This window comes from Xenopus laevis, chromosome 5S (assembly GCF_017654675.1).
Source record: "Xenopus laevis strain J_2021 chromosome 5S, Xenopus_laevis_v10.1, whole genome shotgun sequence".
NCBI classification, from domain to species: Eukaryota; Metazoa; Chordata; class Amphibia; order Anura; family Pipidae; genus Xenopus; species Xenopus laevis.
This window is the reverse complement of record NC_054380.1, coordinates 90,948,922-90,965,242: the sequence shown is the minus strand read 5'-3', so window position 1 is coordinate 90,965,242 and position 16,321 is coordinate 90,948,922. Positions and strand designations below refer to the sequence as shown.

At 36.4% G+C, this 16,321-nt stretch overlaps 1 protein-coding gene across 5 annotated transcripts in view; it reads right to left on the bottom strand.

Moving 5' to 3' along the window:
• Positions 1-515: 515 nt before the first annotated feature.
• The window catches only part of LOC108718065, a 91,894-nt gene continuing 76,088 nt past the window's right edge, over positions 516-16,321 (bottom strand). For 2 of the 5 annotated variants that reach the window (XM_041564776.1, XM_041564778.1), the window contains 15 exons: positions 15,510-15,626; positions 14,630-14,746; positions 13,806-13,922; positions 13,123-13,239; positions 12,473-12,589; positions 8,635-8,751; positions 7,987-8,157; positions 6,850-6,923; positions 6,306-6,373; positions 5,768-5,958; positions 3,828-3,984; positions 3,238-3,417; positions 2,846-2,889; positions 2,633-2,745; positions 516-1,266 (listed from right to left, as the gene is read on the bottom strand). In XM_041564776.1, coding sequence (XP_041420710.1) covers positions 1,234-1,266; positions 2,633-2,745; positions 2,846-2,889; positions 3,238-3,417; positions 3,828-3,984; positions 5,768-5,958; positions 6,306-6,373; positions 6,850-6,923; positions 7,987-8,157; positions 8,635-8,751; positions 12,473-12,589; positions 13,123-13,239; positions 13,806-13,922; positions 14,630-14,746; positions 15,510-15,626 — 1,733 coding nt within the window. In that variant the 3' untranslated portion in view covers positions 516-1,233. The remainder of the gene's footprint in view (positions 1,267-2,632; positions 2,746-2,845; positions 2,890-3,237; positions 3,418-3,827; positions 3,985-5,767; positions 5,959-6,305; positions 6,374-6,849; positions 6,924-7,986; positions 8,158-8,634; positions 8,752-12,472; positions 12,590-13,122; positions 13,240-13,805; positions 13,923-14,629; positions 14,747-15,509; positions 15,627-16,321) is intronic. The other 3 variants (XM_041564777.1, XM_041564780.1, XM_041564779.1) reach the window with 3 other exon arrangements.

Genomic DNA, 16,321 nt, shown 5'->3' with positions numbered 1-16,321 from the left:
TCAATTGACAGGCTCAGCAGACAAGGCTCTATTTACATTACAGCAGCTTGTAGGAGGGAGGGGTAATGACATCACTCCAACTTGCAGTGCAGCAGTAAAGTGTGACTGAAGTTTATCAGAGCACAAGTCACATGACCTGAGGGCAGCTGGGAAATGTCAAAATGTCTAGCCCCATAGCAAATTTTAAAATTAGATATAAAAAAATCCATTTCTTGTTTTGAAAAACGGATTTCAATGCAGGATTCTGCTGTAGTAGCACTATTAACTGATACATTTTGTAAAAAACATGTTTTTCCACAACAGTATCCCTTTAAGTGCTCAATTATTGCACCCAATGCAATGGGAATTGAGGCCCTTTGTCTCTGAGGTAAAAGAATTTCTACACCCACTGCTTATTACCGTGTATTCAATTGTGAACTTTGTTGTTGACGTCTTTTTAAAAAAGTTATCAGAACAATGATAACGAACCACTGCTCACATTCATCCAGGCAAAGAAATAAACAAACCCCTTTATGTAATGTGCAGGAAAATCATTTTATTAAAATGTTAGTAATATAAATAAGATTAAATACAGAATCATCAATGTTTAACCATAAAAATATCTCATCCTAAACCATAATCTTTAAAAGCTGATATAAAAATATATTCTTTGTTTTTGTTATGTTTTTTTAAAAAATGGACAAAAAGTACATAAAGTGTGCAAAGGGATTTTACATTTTTAAACCTGAGGTATGTCAAAATAAATCTTTTAGTGATACTGTAAAGCATAATTAAATAATCTCTTAAAGTAACAAGTGATAAGGAAGTAGAAAGGCACATGATTTACAGTAATGCTTGTTCATTAATAGTAATTATAAGGCAGTCATACATTCCAAAGCATTATAAGTTATATGCCTATCCTGACACTCTCCCTTCATTGCACTGGTCATTATGTAAACACTTATAATTTAATGAATTTTGATAAATTATTGAATTACATTTGTTCTTAAGAATATACAGTAACAAACAAATACACAGATGCTGCTGGCCACAATTGTTGCTCTCAAACAGCGAATAATAAATAAATGTTATCTTTATCATAAAGTAAAAGTGCGTTTATTACTTATAGAGGAAGGCCATTGTCATATATACTTGTCTTTTAATTAAAGCATAGGACAGGGTCGTTGGATATCTCCGTTTTAGTAAACCAGCTAAAACTTCATTGAAGTAAACATTTTTCTATAAAGAAGGTGTTCAGGTTTTTACATCCGGTCTTTTTATCTTCACCTGAAAAAAAACAAACATGATGATCTATATGTGAAACCTAGGCTGGAATAAAGTGTTTAGTGAAATCTCTGCAACTGTTTCAGGGGCAACTGCTTTGTTTAACTTGGTCATTTTTAAGTGAACTTGTATGATCCTCAGTCTGAGTGTGTGAAGAACAATTTAGCCAGCCAAACACCAGACTTCATTGGTCAAAATGGAAGCCATGCAAGCTGGAGATCCCCCACTGTATTATGAACCATCTAATCAATGATCCAGCAGAGTCCATGGACTGATCTTGGCAAGTTATGGTAAACATGAAGTTACAACAGGCCAAATACAGTAGCTTCATGGTGCTCAGTCAGCGTAGCAACAGTTTTTTAGTGTTTACATAAATTAGTTCTCAAATTAGTTCAGGTGCAGCAGTAAATGGGTTACTAGAGGAAAATAGCATTGGAGCAAATTGGCAGTAATAATAATAGCAGACCACCAGATTATTAATGTTCGTGTTCTCTATTTAACCTTCTTAATGCATTCCACTTGTAACCTGCTTTCAGTCTTGTTTTCTTACTTTTTTTATTTGCCAATTTCATTAAATTCTATTAAATGCTGCAAAATCCACCACAGACTCATAAGTGTTTTCCAAATACACTGCCTTTATATAGAATATGTATTGTTAACCCAAGTTTTTCTTCATCACTCCAGATTATCTTCTGCAACCTTCTTTTAATGCCTTTAATTCTTTGTTTCAACTTCTATATTCTGTCCTTCATTCTGGATATTACACTTGCTTCACTTTTCTAAGCCCTTCTGCATTTTTTTCCCCTCTTCATTTTTTTCTGATACGTGTCTTTCCTCTAGAAGGAGCAGGAAAGTCCTTTTTTGGGGACTGGACAAACATTTATTATGAAAACCAATGAACTGGGTGCTTGCCCAAACCCTAGACAGTGTATCACTTCACCTACATATTAGGAAAGTGACTGCAGGTTCTCCATCCTGCTACAAGGTACAGGTAAAGACACCATCCCACACTCTCAAGTGACCATCTATATGCAAGATCCTACCCAACTCATTTGTGACATTCCCCACAGTTAGGAAACCAACTGTGTGTATGATAGCAGTTATAATTATACTTTTGCTTTTAACTATCTATTAGCAATCAAACTACAATATACTTTGTAGGTGAGAATACTTTCTCCCCACGTGATTGACTTGGGTATAAATGATTAAATTCAATTGTTTCTCAAAGACAATCACAAACGATCAAACTGCAGGCAATCCTAGAGTCCTCAGTTCAACCCATAATAAGTCTTAAATGTTAGTCCTGTTACAGAGGTTAGCAAACAGATACTGTAGAAAGAAAAGAGATGATATCTCATACTATACATACTTCAGAAAAACTGTCAACTGTCTCCAGATGAGGTTTCCAGCTAACAAGGTGAGGTTCATTTCTACTATTAGTGGATATCGCTGGTATATTGGATTCTTTCAGGGTAGTAAAACCTGTAAAAAGGAGAATAGAGCAGTGTAAATGCATTTTAGGAGACACCGACACTGAATGCAAACACATGATAAGTTATGGTGAAAAAGGTGCTCAACTTACTGGAAAATGGGGATCTCTTTGTACTAAATGTAGTAGGGAATATTCTGCAGCAATAACAAAAGAAAAAAGTGTTACACAAAAAAACTGTACACATACTCTACATGTAGCCACTTTACACATCAAGTGAAAATAGTAGCATTTGGCATAATTAAAGATAATTTAAAGCAATTTTCCAATATATTTAATTAAAATTTTTCAGTTATTTGAATTTGAATTGGTATTTAAATCAGCATCTTTCTGTCCCTTGCTCTTCAACACTTGTCCTGGCTACATGTATCACTGAAACAATGCAGCAGTATCCAGCCAAGACTATGGTTCCCACAATGCCTTGTATGTTTCTCTGATTCTCTGTCTCGCTGATCAGATGCTTCTGCTACAGTATATTAACCAACCTTTCTGTATCATCTTTCTTTTGATTCCGGCGATAATAGAAGATAGCTAATCCAATGCCCAACATTAGGAGGAAGAGGAATGCCAAGGCTCCAAATAAAATACCAAAGAAAGCATTCAGGTTCATGGCAAGATTTTCACACTGCTTCCCAGAGACGGTGTATATGGTGAAGGAGGTACAGCTGTCATAGAAAACATGTAGGATGCAGTTAATGTCATAATAAAGGAATGGTCTATAGTACATTTTGGCCCATTTTGTCATTATATTGGTAGGTGGCATAGAATGCTGATAGGGATCATACATGCTTATCATGATGTTTATTTCTGTATGGATACAAATGTATTTTTTGTAAATGCAGGTAACATAAACTATAACTTTCCTATAAAGTACTTAATGCTTCATCTTCAGATGTATCTGATTCTGGCTAAGCAGATCCCTTCAGCATGCGAAAAAACACTTATAAAACCTGTAAGAGGACCACTATATACTCATGTGTTGGGGTCATGGGCAATTGGCAGTATATGTACAGCACTGTTAAATATTCTGGCACTTCTGCATGAATAAAAATAATAATGCAACCCATTCACTTACTTGCAGAAAGGTCCATTAAATAGCAGTATGCATTGTCCAGCATTCTGGCAATAACCACGACACCTTGAAACACACATAAAGTTGTCATCCACAATGTAGCCCCCGCTTAAATTATTAGCATTGCAGACAGCCATACTACGCAGTTGCTCCAGAGTCACTAAGGAAACAAGTCATATTAAAAACTTAATGTCACACTTTCACACACCACAAGGACAAATGATTTTTGCATGAGACATCTAACATGCAATTTGTAATAAGGGAGTTCCAAGTGTGCCAAACACAATTTATTATATGGTGTAAAACAGTGTAAAAAGTGGTGTGGTGCATTTTGTGCCATTTAAAATGTCTCTCCGACAGTCACAACACTGGGTGGTAAGGGCAGGGACCTTCTGAAGTTCTATAACATGCACTTCTGGATGGAATTTAGGGGTAGGATGGGGGCACACAGATCATTGTGCTCCACAACAGAGAGTATAGACCTGTGGCAATTTGGAATTAGAGGACTGCAGTGTGCAAAGTGCAAAACATGCCCCTTTTTGTACTTTGCACATTGCTGTGCAATATTGGGGATGTGTTATACCGAGACTGAGAGCCTAGTGGATCGGCACCTTCACATATTTAACATATAGTGTATGCTCAGGAAAGGAAAAAACAGGGGGATGGTAAAAAAAAGTAAAAGAGAAAGGGAAAGGAGGAGAGAGGGATAAAAGAGAAGAGAAAAGAAGGAAAGCAAATAATGGGAGATGAGAAGCACATTAAAGGAATTCTATCATTATTTTTATGGTGTAGTTTTTATTTCTAAATTACACTGTTTACACTGCAAATAATTCACTCTACCAAATTTTATTCCTAACCCAGAAAGTGTATTTTTTTAGTTGTAATTTTGGTGTGTAGGCAGCCATTTTAGGTCATTTGCTTTCAGAAATAGCCAGCACTTCAGGATGGAACTACTTTTAGGCAGGCTATTGTTCCTCCTACTCAATGTAACTGAAGGAGTCACAGTGGGACCTGGATTTTTACTATTGAGTGCTGTTCCTTTATCTACCAGGGAACTGTTATCTGGTTACCTTCCCATTATTCTGCTGATGTGCTGCTGGTGGGGAGAAGGGATGGGGAGGTGATATCACTCCAACTTGCAGTGCAGCAGTGAAGATTGACTGAAGTTTATCAGAGCACAAGTCACATGACTGGGGCATCTGGGAAACTGACAATACTGTATGCCTAGACCAATGTCAGATTTCACAATTAAATATCAAAAAATGTGTTTGCTCTTTTGAAAAACAGATTTCAGTTCAGAAGTCTGCTGGAGCAGCACTATAACCTAATGCATTTTGGGGAAAAAACGTGTTTTCCCACGACAGTATCCCTTTAAAAGAAAAAGAAATAGGAGAAAGATACAGAATGGTATTTGAAAATTAATTGAGCAGAGAACTGGTAAAAAGAAGGTACTAATAAAGGCAGAAGAGGAAGTGGATATTGCAATATGGTACAGGTATGGGATTGTGTGATTCAGAGTGCTTGGGACCTGCAGTTTTCTAGATAAGGGTTTTTTATGTAATTTGAATCACCCTATCCAAAGTTTACTAAAAACACATTTAAACATTAAATAAACCCACAAAGCTTGTTTTGCCATTAGTGTGGATTCATGCAGCTTTATAAGGATCCAGTGTTTTATTATTACAGAGAAAAGGGAAATCATTTGAAAAAATTTGACTTATTTTCTTAAAATAGTCTTTATGGGATATGGCCTCCCATAACTCAGAGCTTTCAAAACCAGGCAAAAGACATATCTAAATGGCCTTAAGCTAACCAACCAACGACCAATGTCAATAGCTACCGACACTGTCTGTAACCCTATCTCGTCATTATGGAAAATTTGAATGCATCCAGTACATTTAATTGTTTAAAAGCAGACGGTTGTACAGAAACAATTTACTTACAATAGTTTCCACTTTCCACATCATAATAAATTGATAACATCTTTGCCCGGCTACTTGAGTTTGTCGTTGGAAGTTTTTGCCGCATTTCTTTTACCAAGTTGTTATTCAGATATTCAACGTCTGTCCGGTTTGTAACATATCTAAATTCAACTGTGATTTGCGCCAGACTGTCCTTGTCGTTGTTAGCAATTCTAGAAAAGAACAGAGCCAAAAACCATGTCAGAGTGTTATATAAAAAATAAAATATAAATCTAATATTGTGCCATGAATCCATTATTGTTTACCAGCAATGTAACAAATAATGATACTTATTTGTAATAATGATGCTCTCTATGTCAGAGCCCTTGTTTCTCTCGTGTCTCTTAACACATCCCACTTAATCTTTGTTACTGGGTTTTTTTTTTACATATTCCCTTTTTGTACTGATGTTTTTTTTTTAATGCATACATATACATATGTACATGTACAGTATACCACTGCATAACTGGTTAACTATTAAGATGCAGATGTTTAAAACAAGGACAGGAAAAAGGCATACCTTGGTGCAGTGAAATTGCTCAATTTGTTAAACTGTCGAAATATGGTAGTGTTCATTTTCTGAGAAACCTATAAAGAATGAACAGAATAAAGAAAAATCAGTGGTCAAAGGAGACATTTTTAAACATTTTTTTTATAGTTATTAGTTGCAATTCTCTCATTGTATACCCTATGGAGGTCAATTACAACCACAAGTGCAGTGATCTAAGTTCACATTTTCCCCATGGTGCAGCTTTATTTTTACCCAGAAATCCAGTGTCACTGTGGTCACCAAAGTTAATGCAACCGTTGCCAGCAGACTGTGGAAGTCAGTCTGCTGGCATTTCCCTGTGTTCTGACATCTTAGCCCGATTCAAAGTGCACCGAGTCTATTGACACTGGGCGCAAAGGGAATCCTGGAGCAACTACCAGGTCAGGAGGTGGTGGTAGCTCCAGGCTTCCCATGCATTGATAGGCACAGCAATATTGTTTTTGCTCCCTGTATGTTGTAGAGTAAATATTTCAACACAGACTTAAATTACAAAGCGAAACATGGAGATACATACATTTCCTTTAGCTTCTTCCTCATTGGTGGGTCCATTACTGTTAAAAAATATACGCACTGTTCTGTTTGGTACATCTAAGTGAAAAACAGTCATTAGAATTTGATACACATTGAAAACATGTTAAAAAAGGAGCTACACAGCACAAACTAGTCACAGTTTTCTGGAGTTTTGCTCTTATTTTTTTCATTATAAAGTGCAAAAATGTTAGGACTTTTTTCACACTGGTACTTCACCCTGCATTTCCCTGCAGTGGATCTCTCTAAATAAAGCCTAGATAGTAGAGGAAGCTCAACACTGAAGAAAAAATTTGGACGCGCGTCGGAATAGTCGCACACGTTAAAACCACCGCGCATCAACATTATTCAGACGATCATTGACTTTAATGCCGGTGTCAAAATTGATGTGAGCGTAAAAATTGCCCCAAATTGAGGTGGGCGTCAAAATTGATGCGGGCGGCAGAATTTGAGTTTCACAATTTCTTTGCGGTTTTGCGGATTTCGCAGAAAATTTTCGAATTTTTCGGCGAAATGGGGGAAATTTGCCCCTCACTACTCAACACCACCAGCCCCATGGAGAAGGATTCATTAAACTGCCATTGCTGCCCCTATGCCCCTAGTGTTCAGCAGGAAGGTTGAAAGACTCTGAGCTCTCCCAGTGCTAGAAAGGAATACCATATACTTTTTAATATTTGCTTCTCTATTTGTTCATGTGTTTTTTTTTCTATGTTTGTGTGAGCATTTGTGCATATTTATAAATGCATTTTTGTATTATTCATGTAGTTGCCTGTCTACATTTTTGTATATGCTTTTCTATGTGTATGTGTGTGCATCCCTCTATCCCATATGCAGCTTCATCTATCATTTTCTGATATAATTAGCCTGCTGATTGCAAGAGTGAAGGAGAAATTCACCAATCAATATATGAGTCAGTCCGTAACTTTCTCTTCAGAGAAAATTGAAAGAATAGTTAAAAAATGGCAAATCATGGATGCTTACAAGAATATAATTTTTATTGCTTATTCCTTTCTCTTACTAGGCAAAAATCTATATAGTGGAATGTTTGCCATTCCAAAGATAGAATCGTGGAACATATTTTTTATATATAATTCATATAATTGACAGCATGTCATGTACTTACTTGGTAGAAACTGTGCAGAGAATGTATCTTTTGTTTTTTCACATTTATCTCCTTCAAATGCTAAATTGCAGCTGCACGTTTGGGCACAGTTTGCTCCTTCTCTTGTGCAGGTTCCACCATTTAGGCAATAATTTGATTCACAAGTATCACATGTACAGACAGTTCCATTTCCTGTCAATAGCAACCAACATATTTTTTTACACCACTTATATAATAATTGCATTATAAACGAATGTTAAGTTAACCTTTCCAACAACTGGGTTTCCATAAGTTTCTTTGATAATTGACAAAAGCATGTATGGTCTGTTGGCCAAATGCAGAGCCGAACCCTAATTTACATATACAAATGCAGTTGAATTCTAGACAATTCAAATCTAGGCCTATTAGGTAAACTTGTAGTATGTGAAATATTTATTCTTGCTTTATCTAAATAATCTTGGTTATGGGAACAATTGTAACCTCCTTTATGGGTTGTGCAGTTGGAATTCTGATTGGAGTTGGTGCCTTTATTGGGGAAAATGTTGCATTGTATATAAAAAACATAGCAAACTGAACCTATATTTTTTCATATGCCACCTTAAATTTCTTTAGTAAATAAATCCTATAGTGTTTTAAAGTGTTCACTTTCAGACATGTTTCATTACTTACCTGTGAATCCAGTCCTACAGGTACATGTGTAACTTCCTTGGATGTTGTTGCACACAGCATTTGTATCGCATGGGTTTTTATCACACTCATTAATATCAGTACAGGAGGTTCCATCTTCTAATTGCAACATAATGTAGAATTAGTATGAGGAATTGTTGTTATGATTGAAAAAAATGAAATCAATTAATATTCGTTACACTTTTTTTCCCAAAAGTTTAGCGTCTACACTTGAAGTAAAAATCTATTATTTAAAGGACAAGTAAAGGGAAATTCACTGGGATTCCAATATGTAAGTCAATTCAGTCACTGTGTTTTTTCCTCAGCCCGGTGCGCCTTTTAGGAAAGAAATGCACCAGCCCTTGGGGCTAAGTATCACATCTCTGTACCACCAGGTTATGTACATTTTACAGACAGCCTTAGTGCAGACTATAAACATTTTTATTGCACTGTGCTTGAAATTTACTGAAAAACTAAACTTTTTGAGGTTTCTGAGGTAAGCGCATTTTTTTAGAGCATTGTTCAGTGCATTTTTCTATTTGTGCGACCAGAGGGTCATCTGAGAAAGATAAGCAACATGATGTTGGTGCACTCATTTTTAGTGATTTAGTGGTGGGGGGAGTAAACAACAATACCTTTTAAGATGACTTTTTGAAGTATATCAGTAGTATTATATTAGTAAAAATATTAATACAATATTCATACATATAATAAAACTCGGCTATAGGCAGTAGAGTACAGTACAGAAATTTCTAAGCCATGGACACCCAGATGTAAGTTAAATAGTGATGCAAGTGCTGATGAGTCCGAGATGTTTACATTTCTTGAGACAATTCTATTATGGGCCTAGAGATTATCTTCTCTGATGTAAATTTGTTGTATGTGAAAAATTACATTGGTGCTTATACAGGTATAAGACCTGTTATCCAGAATGCTCCGTACCTGGGATTTTCCGGATAATGGATCTTTCCGTAATTTGGGTCTTCATGCCTTAAGTCTACTAGAAATTCATTTAAACATTAAATAAACCCAATAGGCTGGTTTTGTTTCCAATAAGTATTAATTATATCTTAGTTGGTATCCAACTATAAAAGAGTCCTTTATGTATTCATCCGTGTGAGTGTGCTTCTCTATGCGCTGCAATCCCCGTGCTGGAGTGCCAAAGGTTACTAATACAAAAAGAGGTAGCCGGAGAGCACTTGTTTCTTTAGTTAAAAGGTCATCTCTTTATTTGCAGACATTTACTGCACAACATGTTTCGGCTACACAGGCCTTCATCAGGTGCATAAAATCAACTGACACAGCAAGCTATTTGACCCCTCACCTCACCAACAACTGCATACCCGCTCCACAGTGTGGCCAGGTTAATACAGACATATTAGAAATAATAGTAAACAGTAACAAGGTATTGTCCTACCAGTGTCAAGCAATTTTCAGTATTACAGTGTATGTTATTCCAAAGTATATCTGTAAGAAAAAATGGAATTTCAATTATACATAACCATTTATAGAAAGCATTTATAGCTCATAGCTTCGTTCATTCCCCTTGGTTCAACTGTATTCATTCTATCTATCCATCTTGCCTCAGTTTGTAGTAGTAAGCGTTTTCTATCTCCCCCTCTTTGGCGTAACTGAACCTTCTCTAAAACCAGCCACCTTAATGTTGCAGGATTGTACTTATGCAAATAAAAATGTTTACCGACAGGTGTATGAGTTTTTTTATTCTCTGGATCATAATTGGAAATAGAGTACTTATGTTCCCTGATCCTAATTTTTATTTGTCTCGATGTTTGCCCAATGTACATTTTCCCACAGGGGCATTTAAGGGCATACGGTAGATCACTGAGTCAGTATTACAAGTATGATAAGCTTTTATGGGGATCTTATAACCCTTCAATGGGTGCGTTATGGGTCAATGGGTGCCAAATTTCTCCCTCTCTTATAGGAGAATAGTGAGACCGCTTTACAAAGGGATCCTGTGGTTGGCAAACATTGTAAAGCGGTCTCACTATTCTCCTATAAGAGAGGGAGAAATTTGGCAGACAAGCTGGTAAAGACTGACATCTATGAGACAGAGAATAAAACAAGATTTTTAAGCGCTCCTAAGTTTGGCACGTTCCCCTGCTTGGGTTGTGGGTGCTGTAGTTCCATAATCAAGGGTGACAGTATAACGCACCCATTGAAGGGTTATAAGATCCCCATAAAAGCTTATCATACTTGTAATACTGACTCAGTGATCTATGCCCTTAAATGCCCCTGTGGGAAAATGTACATTGGGCAAACATCGAGACAAATAAAAATTAGGATCAGGGAACATAAGTACTCTATTTCCAATTATGATCCAGAGAATAAAAAAACTCATACACCTGTCGGTAAACATTTTTATTTGCATAAGTACAATCCTGCAACATTAAGGTGGCTGGTTTTAGAGAAGGTTCAGTTACGCCAAAGAGGGGGAGATAGAAAACGCTTACTACTACAAACTGAGGCAAGATGGATAGATAGAATGAATACAGTTGAACCAAGGGGAATGAACGAAGCTATGAGCTATAAATGCTTTCTATAAATGGTTATGTATAATTGAAATTCCATTTTTTCTTACAGATATACTTTGGAATAACATACACTGTAATACTGAAAATTGCTTGACACTGGTAGGACAATACCTTGTTACTGTTTCAAACTTCTGCATATATTGTGTCAATATGTATCACCATCGCTACAAAACAATTGCAACTTTTGTTGGTGCTAATTACTAGTAGGCCACAAGATGGCAGTACTATTATTTCTAATATGTCTGTATTAACCTGGCCACACTGTGGAGCGGGTATGCAGTTGTTGGTGAGGTGAGGGGTCAAATAGCTTGCTGTGTCAGTTGATTTTATGCACCTGATGAAGGCCTGTGTAGCCGAAACATGTTGTGCAGTAAATGTCTGCAAATAAAGAGATGACCTTTTAACTAAAGAAACAAGTGCTCTCCGGCTACCTCTTTTTGTATATCTTAGTTGGGATCAAGTACAAGGTACTGTTTTATTATTACAGAGAAAAGGGACATTTTCAAAAATTTCAAAAATTTGGACTATTTGGATAAAATTGAGTCTATGGGAGACATGCAATGTGTTGTAGCCCCCTCACACACCCTGGCCTTCAACGATTCAGCGCCTGGTGCACAGTGTTGGAGGGATCGGCACCCTCCTCAGCAAACTATCCAAGAAAACACTGGCACTCGAAGGCTAGCAAAAGCAGGGTTATACCCTTGCGTTTTTATTCTGCAAACGTCGTTTGCAGAATAAAAACGCAAGGGTATAACCCTGCTTTTGCTAGCCTTCGAGTGCCGATGTTTTCTTGGATAGTCTATGGGAGACAGCCATTCCGTAATTCAGAGATTTCTGGATATCGGGTTTCCGGATAAGGGATCCTATACCTGTACATCATTGCTAGGAACAGCCCTAGGAACAAAACACTAGCAAAAAATTCACCCTATTAAAATGCCAAGCACATTGTCTAGTGCCTACTAGTGAGCATCTATACTAGCACCATGCAACAGTCAGTTATTCCTACTTTGGTGCATGAGGCAGTTAATCTAGTTTAATCACATGCAATTGGATGGCAAGTATGCCCATATCCTTCCCTTTGTCACATTAACCCTTGTAGGCATTCAGTTTTAAGCTTGACTGAAGCTGGCGCCTTTACCCTAGAATTCTGGGGGAAATGATGCATGGTAGGCAAAACCAATGGTGACCTAAACTTATATTTTTTCATATGCCACTTTATGTTCCTTTAGTAAATGAATCCTATTGAGTTTTAGATTGGAGAGTTGTGGACATGTTTCATTACTTACTTGTGAATCCGGGGTTACAGGTGCATGTGTAACTTCCTTGGGTGTTGTTGCACACTGCATTAGTTCCACATGGCTTGTTATCACACTCATTAATATCAGTGCAGGAGGTTCCGTTACCTAAGTGCAATGTAATGTAGAGTTAGTATAAGGAATTAATGTTATTAATTAAAAAATTATTATAATTTTTTTTCTAAATTTCAATATCTACATGTGAAGCAAAAACCTAGACCTAGACAATAATCTAGGCCTATTATGCAAATTTGTAGACTGTGAAAGATTTAATTATTGCTTTATCTGATTTCTTGGTTACAGGAACAATTGTAGCCTCGGTCATAGTTTGTGCTAATGGCAATAAGTGAACATAGTTTTGTAATACACTCATTTATATCTATTTTAATCACATGCTATTGGATAAATGCCTTCCCATATCCTGCCCCCAGGCTACTTCCACACTCACAGATACTCAATTTTAAGCTTCATTGGAGTTGATGCCTTTAACCCAGAATTCTGGGGAAAATGTTGCATTGTATATAAAAAATATGGCAAACATAACCTATATTTTTTAATATGTCACCTTATACTGTATACCTTTAGTAAATTAATCTTATAGCATTTTAGAACAAACAGTTGTGTCATGTTTCATTACTTACCTGTGAATCCAGGGTTACAGGTGCATGTGTAATTTCCTTGGGTGTTGTTGCACACTGCATTAGTTCCACATGGCTTGTTATCACACTCATTAATATCAGTACAGGAGGTTCCGTTACCTAAGTGCAATGTAATGTAGAGTTAGTATAAGGAATTAATGTTATTAATTGAAAACTTATTAAATCAATTAATATTTGTTACACTTTTTTTTCTGAATTTCAATATCTACATGTGCAGCAAAACCTAAACCTAGACAAAAATCTAGGTCTTTTATGCAAATGTGTAGACTGTGAAAGATTTCATTATTGCTTTATTTGAATAATTTTGGTTAAGGGAACAATTGTAACCTCAGTCTTAGTTTGTGCTGATGGCATTAAGTGAACATAGTTTTGTAATTCACATTTATATCTGTGCAGTTGGTTCCATCTATTTTAATCACATACTATTGGATAAAAGTCTGCCCATATCCTGCCCCCAGGCTACTTCCACACTCACAGATACTCAATTTTAAGCCTGATTGGAGTTGATGCCTTTAACCTAGAATTCTGGGGAAAATGTTGCATTGTATAAAATATAACATGGCAAACATAACCTATATTTTTTAATATGCCACCTTATATACCTTTAGTAAATCAATCTTATAGCATTTTAGAACAAACAGTTGTGGTCATGTTTCATTACTTACCTGTGAATCCCGGGTTACAGGTGCATGTGAAATTTCCTTGGGTGTTGTTGCACACTGCATTAGTTCCACATGGCTTGTTATAACACTCATTAATATCAGTACAGGAGGTTCCGTTACCTAAGTGCAATGTAATGTAGAATTAGTATGAGGAATTAAAGTTAATAGCTGACAAACAAGTTTTTCACTATAAAATCAGAATTTTTAGTGGGAAAAAAACCTAAAACCCTAAAATTTTTTATACAATATGCATATATATATAATGAAACTCAGCTATAAGTAGTAGAGTAAAGTATGAAAATATCCAAGCCATGGACACCTGGGTGGTAAGTAATATAGTAATGCAGTGCTGATAAGTCCAAGATGTTTTCTTGAGACAATTCTATTAAAGGCCTAGAGATTATCTTCTATAATGTAAATTGTTTATGCTTATACATCATTGTTAGGAACAACAGTGGGATCAAAACACTGGCAAAAAAATTCAACCTATTAAAATAGCATGCACATTGTCTAGTGCCTACTAGTGAGCATCTATACTAGCACCATGCAACAGTTAGTCAGTTATTCCTACTTTGGTGCATGAGGCAGTAAATCTAGTTTAATCACATGCAATTGGATGGCAAGTATGCCCATATCCTGCCCCATGTCACCTCCACCCTTGCAGGCAATCAGTTTTAAGTCTGACGGAAGCTGGTGGATTTACCCTAAAATTCTGGGGGAAATGATGCATGGTAGGCAAAAACCATGGTGACCTAAACCTATATTTTATCATATGCCACTTTATATTCCTTTAGATTAGAGAGTTGTGGACATGTTTCATTACTTACCTGTGAATCCAGGGTTACAGGTGCATGTGTAACTTCCTTGGGTGTTGTTGCACACTGCATTAGTTCCACATGGCTTGTTATCACACTCATTAATATCAGTACAGGAGGTTCCGTTACCTAAGTGCAATGTAATGTAGAGTTAGTATTAGGAATTAATATTATTAATTGAAAAATTATTAAATCAAGTAATATTTGTTACACTTCTTCTTTTTAAATTTCAATATCTACATGTGAAGCAAAAACCTCGACCCAGACAAAAATCTAGGCCTATTATGCAAATTTGTAGACTGTGAATGATTTCATTATTGCTTTATCTGATTTCTTGGATACAGGAACAATTGTAGCCTTGGTCATAGTTTGTGCTAATGGCAATAAGTGAACATAGTTTTGTAATACACTCATTTATATCTATTTTAATCACATGCTATTGGATAAATGCCTTCCCATATCCTGCCCCCAGGCTACTTCCACACTCACAGATTTTAAGCCTGATTGGAGTTGATGCCTTTAACCCAGAATTCTGGGGAAAATGTTGCATTGTATATAAAAAATATGGCACACATAACGTACATTTGTTGATATGCCACCTTATGTTCCTTTAATAAATCCTATAGCATTTTAGTGAGGCAACTTCCGCCGACTATAGAAAACGCATCACCGTTTGTGCATTAGCGCAGGCGACTTTTCATTGTAGCCTATGGGGAAAAACGCTGAGGCAGTTCGGGGAGATAGTCGCTCAAAAGACGAGGCGATTAGTTGCCAGGTGGCAAAATCTCCCTGAATCTCCTTGTGTGGTCTTACCCTAATAAACCTATATTTTATCATATGCCACTTTATATTCCTTTAGATTAGAGAGTTGTGGACATGTTTCATTACTTACCTGTGAATCCCGGGTTACAGGTGCATGTGTAATTTCCTTGGGTGTTGTTGCACACTGCATTAGTTCCACATGGCTTGTTATCACACTCATTAATATCAGTACAGGAGGTTCCGTTACCTAAGTGCAATGTAATGTAGAGTTAGTATAAGGAATTAATGTTATTAATTGAAAAATTATTAAATCAATTAATATTTGTTACACTTTTTTTTCTAAATTTCAGTATCTACATCTGAAGCAAAAACCTCAACCTAGACAAAAAATCTAGGCCTATTATGCAAATTTGTAGACTGTGAATGATTTCATTATTGCTTTATCTGATTTCTTGGTTACAGGAACAATTGTAGCCTCGGTGATAGTTTGTGCTAATGGCAATAAGTGAACATAGTTTTGTAATACACTCATTTATATCTATTTTAATCACATGCTATTGGTTAAATGCCTTCCCATATCTTGCCCCCAGGCTACTTCCACACTCACAGATACTCAATATAAAAGCCTGATTGGAGTTGATGCCTTTAACCTAGAATTCTGGGGAAAATGTTGCATTGTATATAAAAAAATATGGCACACATAACGTATATTTGTTGATATGCCACCTTATTTTCCTTTAATAAATCAATCCTATAGCATTTTAGTGAGGCAACTTCGGGCGACTATAGAAAACGCATCACCGTTTGTGCATTAGCGCAGGCAACTTTTCATTGTAGCCTATGGGGAAAAACGATGAGGCAGTTCGGGGAGATAGTCGCTCAAAAGACGAGGCGATTAGTTGCCAGGTGACAAAATCTCCCCGAATCTCCTTGTGTGGCCTT